The sequence below is a fragment of the Alexandromys fortis genome, unplaced genomic scaffold (genome assembly GCF_014885135.2).
Source record: "Alexandromys fortis isolate MF-2015 unplaced genomic scaffold, M_Fortis_MF-2015_v1.1 scaffold_15, whole genome shotgun sequence".
Lineage (NCBI taxonomy): Eukaryota > Metazoa > Chordata > Mammalia > Rodentia > Cricetidae > Alexandromys > Alexandromys fortis.
In genome coordinates this window covers 18,536,433-18,542,432 of record NW_026067911.1, presented here as the reverse complement: position 1 = coordinate 18,542,432, position 6,000 = coordinate 18,536,433, and the positions used below count along the sequence as shown (strand labels likewise).

Genomic DNA, 6,000 nt, shown 5'->3' with positions numbered 1-6,000 from the left:
CTTATTTCTACACATACTATAAGATGAACATGTATTACAAATATTATTAGTATTATTATTACTGATATCATGGTCTAAATATATTCCCTCTTAAAGATCTATTTTTATTTTATGTGTATTAGTGTTTTGCCTTCATGTATGTATGTATGTGTGTGTGCCATGAACATGAAGCGGCCCACGGAAGCCAGAAGGTGTTGGATCCCTTGGAACTGGAGTTAACAAATGGTTGTGAGTGGCCGTGTGGTTGCTGGAAACCAAACTTGGGTCCTCTGCAAAAGCAACAAACACTCTTGGAAGATACTTTTTAAGCTGTCTCTTTAGGGCTCATTCACTCCTCTCCCCCATCCATTTCTATGATAATTTTGTAATTATTTTGCAATTTCATTTCTGTCCCATCACATTCCTAAAACTCTTCTCAAGCAGTTGCTGGCTTTCTCTTTGGCAATTAACTAACTACAATAGACCTCCCCTCACACTTCTCTATGATCATATCGTAGGTGTTACAGCCTTTTAACCTTCCCTTTCCTGCTATTGGCGTGGTATCATATCTTTTAGATTTCTTCTGTGGTCCCCGATGGCTCCTTCAGCAAAGATGCCCAGGGTATTTGTTCAGTGATGCTGTCCCCTAAGGCTTCATCCGCATTTGCTTTGTATTTTCTCCAGTCACAGGAATCCAGTGTGTCTCCTGGACTTCAGGCCTTGGTGTTCAACTGTCCCCTGGGCCCTGCAACCGCTACCCTGCAGGTTCCACACCCAAGCCCCTGAGTACCTGCTCCCTGTCCTCCCTTGCTCCTTTTCCCCTCCCCCAGCAGTCTACTGAAAACACACAGGTGGTTTAGACCCCTCCCTCTTTTCTTCAAACCCTTCCACCGCTCCCATGGTCAATGTCAAATTGTATTTCTCACAGCGTGGCACACAAAGCCCTTCCCACCCTTCTCCAGCCTCCTCTCTCTCCACACCTACTGTCCCATTACTGTAGCCATTCTAGGGCTCTTTGTATTCGTAAACTCTAAGCTGGCCCTACCTCTCTTTCTCATTAGAGTTCATTGCACAATAATGTGCAGATTTCAGGAGCTCAAATTCATGTACTTTGGCAGGTGTGCATACTGCCTCCCAGCAATATACAGAGTATTTCTGTCATCTTAGGAAGTTTCCCATGTCCTCGACCCTGATAACCTGTTCTCAACTCCATAGAGGATAGTATCAGTCATCATCTTTTGGTGTTTACCAATTTTACTTGTATTTATTTTTATATGTGTGTGTGCGCACATGCTTGTGTGAGCATGAACATACATACCATTACCTGAACAGGACAGAAGAAAGTGTCAGATCACAGGTCCCTAGAGTTACAGGCAGTGTGAGCTGCCCAGTATTGGTGCTGGGACTAGAACGCCAGTCTTTTGTGAGAGTAGCAAGTGCTTTTAACCACCCGGTCATCTCACCAGCTCCTGTTTGCTTGTATTTTTGAAACAAAATCTTGTATCTCAAGCTGGTTTTGAATACACACATGGATCACATTCACCTCTCTTCACCCTCTCTTCTGCCCCATCTTTCCTGATGACCCCCTCCTTCCCAGTTAGCTCCCCTCTGACCTTCATGACCTTCTTTGAATGTGTGACCCAGTGAGTTTAATTGGGGTTGCTCGAATGACTGAGGGTCGGGGCTTATTTAGTGAGTGTCTCTCCGTTTCCAGCTACGGTTGTAATTTCTGTCCGCATATAACCTTGTGTGTCTGCTATCTCTGATTCCATCATAATGTCTGTGAGGTTGAAACAGACTGCTTTATACACCAGGAGTTAACTCTCTCTTGTTGCTGAGTGCCGTGCCGCTGTTAATATACCATGTTGTGTTTATGCACTGGTAGACATTGGAGTTGATACCAGCTTAGGTCAAAACTGAGTCACATTCTTTTACAGTAATTTTGTGGTCATAGTTTTTCTTTTTCTTCCCCCAGAGTACAGATACCCAAGAAGATATATATATATATGTATATATTACATATAATATATATTACTGTGACTGACATAGTAGAAATTTGCCTACTGTGACTCCACACACCCCACAACATTTAGAGCTGTCGCTATTCTTCCTTTTTCTCAACGAGTGTGTGTGTCATGTGATTCCATTGTGGTTCTGAGTCCATTTTCTTGTCATCCAGCTTTGCTGAATAGCTTTCAATTGTTTAGAAATAACTTATTTAACTTTTTGCTCATTTAAAATACTAAATCTTAAAAACTCACTCACTGCAATAGTTGTAGATATTTCTGTTTGTAAAGTCTTTATCACACATGTAGCATTTCGCTACCTTTGCCTTACCCTCTCGTTTTCTTTATGTTGGTTTGTAAAGATGATTTTTTTATTTGAGAATAAGTGTGCATACTTAATACTTCTGTGTGTTAAAGAGCGAGCCAGACACTGGGGATTGAACCTCTAGGGTGGCATGTGCTAGATTTTGGAGTGTAGATGTGTGCCAGGCAAGTGTTGAACCACTGAGATAACAGGTCCAGGCCCAATGTGCAAAATTAAGCTTTTGTTAGGTTTATTTTGTTTATTGCTATTATTGTTCGGGTGAGTGCCAGCATGTGTACGGAAGTCTGAGGACAACTCTTAGGAGCCAATTCTCTCTCATGGCTCCTGGGGACCAAACTCAAATGGCCAGGCTTGTGTGCTAAGTGCTTTACTTGCAGGGCTCTCTCTCACAGGTGATGAGAGAGAGAGCAGTAAAGAAATGGCCAAAATGGATGCTTCATTAAGGGAAATGTTTTCACAGTGGATTAGAGAGAGAAGACATCCAGAGGTATCTGGAAGAGTCTAGAACAGAGAAAAAACCAGAGTGGGCATGGCCAGGGCTAACCAAGTGGGGTGTGGGAAGATCACAGGGTGGAGGGTGAGTAGCTGGGGCGGGGAAGGGCCAGGAGGCTGATGTGGAGTTTAAAATGCATAGTGCTATTCAGGTTAAGTTGATAAATGTGTGCGTACTACAGAAAACGGTTCCAGGCATATATGGTAGGAATGCTCCATTTCGAAATACAATGTGTATGCAATTTTAAAACTGAATGGATTTGCTTTTTTTCTGAAAAAATCAAGCCAAGCTAAAGTTTTTTCAGAGAGGAACATTTTACTACAGCGTAAGTGAAAACCCCTGGGGCAGGCAAGCTGCAAGTAAATCTCAGTAGCTGCCTGGAGGAGGAAAGCGGAAAAGCACCTGCAGGGTGGGAGAGGGGTGGGGCAGCCGAATGGTGGGTCGGCATCCCCAGGGTGAGGGTGGCACTTTAGGGATATGCCACAATAATTAACTCTGCATATAGAATGCACCCATTATCTGGCATGCAACTTTTGCTCCTAAAGAGCTGGTTCTCTTAGGGAGACATTGATAAAGCCAAACCTTTCTCTTGAATCAAGGGGCCAGTGCTGGGGGCCACTGTAGGGGACAGGAGTCCAAAAGACACACAGCACCCTGTGGTCAGTGGGAAGCAGCCTATGGCACACCGGTTGTGATGATCTGGTCCATCTTGCAATCCTGGATCATGTTGGAGCACGCTCTGTCTTCCCATGAGATATCTCACAGTCCTGAAACTCTCCTAAGAATCCGTCACGATTGAACTAAAAATGATCAGAAGGTGTCAAAGAGAGTCTAACTTAAAAGTAGACACTTAACCTTTCATGTGCCTCTAAGACCTGGCCTTAAGATGAAAATAATCTGATTAACGGGGCTGCCCACCATGGTAGCCAGGCTTTAAGAAAATAAGGCTCGATGACTCGGTGAGCTATTGATCAAAGAGAGTTTATTCACAGAGCTTTTCAGATACAAACAAAATAGTACTTTTTTTTTCCCCTTTACAAAATGAATAGTGAAGTAATTGTGGTATATAGCACAGTAGAATAATGGGCAAGAGAAACCAAGATCCAATAACTGGAGAGAGGCCTGCCTTCGCTCCCATACCTGCAACTGAATTCTCACCTACAGTGGACAAAAGCTGTCCTGTTTTTTTTTTCCCCCACAAGGGTACTGCAGCAGAAGCTAATCAGATCACTACCACGTGTCTTTGAATAGCGATGAAATACAAAGGCTTACCCCTAAAGATCTGCAGAAGCACTAAAGATGCGCGGTCGGCATAAAGCGTTTATGCAGGATATCAAAAATACTGCTAGAGCCGCTTTATTGGTCAATGGACTAGGCTTAATGTACGCTTTTATAAAGTGATGCTACTGTACCGATGGACACTTAAAAAACCAGGAGCAATGGTGCACAGCTGACCCCCTGTGCTGTGGTGTGATGACGTGTGTATGCGCGTGCCTATGTGTATGTGCATATGTGGATGATGTGTGCATATGTATGCATGTGCTTTTATGTGCTTTCAGGCTCAGTCCTCATTGTCAGGGAATGTCTGCTGCAGGGTACTTACCCTGCTTCCTAAGATAATACTGTGTCTACTAGCCCTTTGGACTCCCCTAGTCCTCGTCTTTTTGAAGGAGAACGAAAATGAGATCCTCGTTTGCATATATAGACTTGCTGTGTGTGTGTGAGATATACATTAACAATACTCTGTAGAATAGAAACACCCAATGTCCTGCAGTGTTTTTAGCCTTTGGTCCATTTTCCTTCACGGTCCCATATTCTCCATGCTTCTGACAACTTCCCCACCACCCTCCCTTCCTATAGAACGTTCCAGATTCAGTCAAATTGCATTCTATTGACATTGTACTGGCTAGAACCCCTATTCCACCTTGTGAAAGTAGCTGATGCTTTGGCCCCTTCAGTCCCCCGTGGTCCATCCTCTCCTCCACTTGCTCCCAACGGCCTGGTCTCAGTAGGGGTAGTGCTTCTGCTTCTTGCCCGAGAAGCAAGCCAGCCACGTGCACAGCAGCATGGCGGCCGCAGCACCTGCGCCAGTGCAGTAGTAGGCCCAGCCGATTTCACACTTGCCTGGGGACAAAGCAGGGAGAGAAAAGCAGACAAGGATGAGTATGACCTGGAGGAGGCGCGGTTACATCTTGCAGTGTGCCCGCCATGGGAATGAAGAATGGCAGAATGGCTGCGCGCATCTCCACAGGTCCCAGGTCTCTGCCTCACGTCAGCTAGGAGAACCGGAGAATCTTTTATGCCCTTCTATGCATGTCCACACTCATGGCTGCAGCGAGGGAGGAATGGCAACCACAAGGGCATGAAAGATGATGACTATATCTGTTCTCCCCTTTGTGCCAGACTTGCATGCATGTTAAGGCATAAAAGCACAAAATTCAAAATATAGGAACAGTCCTCCTACGGAGGGGACCCATTTGAGGGACAACACTGCAGGGGACATTTGACAACATGTGGAACGTGTCAAATGACCCATACTCTGTGATCTAAACTGGAGAACATGACCTCCCAGCTTGTCCTGGGGCTGAAACCCACTTTCAATTCAAAGACCATTTAATGGAGAACACAATGACCAGGTTAGGTTGAAACAGGTCCTAACTGCCCAGAGTAATGACACACTTGAAACTAGAAAAATGTTGATATTTTCCCCCCATATGCTCGCTCATTGGGTTGATTCTTCTAACAGTGCTAGGAGATGGAATGTTGGTATGTCCTTCAAGTTCATGTAATTATTCAGAAATGGAGGCAGGGTTCAAACCAGTGTAACCATCAGAAGTCTTTAATTCTAAATCGCCTGTCTGGGTTGGTGGAGGGGGCTCTATGTTCCTGAACTTTGGCGAAGGGTCGTTCATGAAACAGTCTTAGTCTGTAGCCCCTAATGTCACTCAGCTCAGAGCCTTTCTACTTCTGTCTCCATGGTGCTGGGCTTAGAGGCACGAGGTGCCATGGCCAGCTATCTTGTTTTGCAGTGACATCCGAGTTACTCTTTTAATATGCAGGGCTCATGAGCCCTCTGTCTATTCCATTGGTCTCTGCCCTTTTAGCTTTTAGTTCGTTATTTCTGTTTAGAGCCCATTTTTTTTCTGGGGACAGTGTTGGGAATGGACTCCAGAGCCTTGCAAGTACTTGCAAGACAA

General features: G+C 44.7%; 1 protein-coding gene across 1 annotated transcript in view; it reads right to left on the bottom strand.

Annotated features, from left to right (window-relative positions):
• Window positions 1-3,768: 3,768 nt before the first annotated feature.
• Window positions 3,769-6,000, bottom strand: part of Lhfpl6 (LHFPL tetraspan subfamily member 6) — a 185,699-nt gene continuing 183,467 nt past the window's right edge. Inside the window, exon 4 of the mRNA XM_050138436.1 lies at window positions 3,769-4,927. Coding sequence (XP_049994393.1) covers window positions 4,809-4,927 — 119 coding nt within the window. The 3' untranslated portion in view covers window positions 3,769-4,808. The remainder of the gene's footprint in view (window positions 4,928-6,000) is intronic.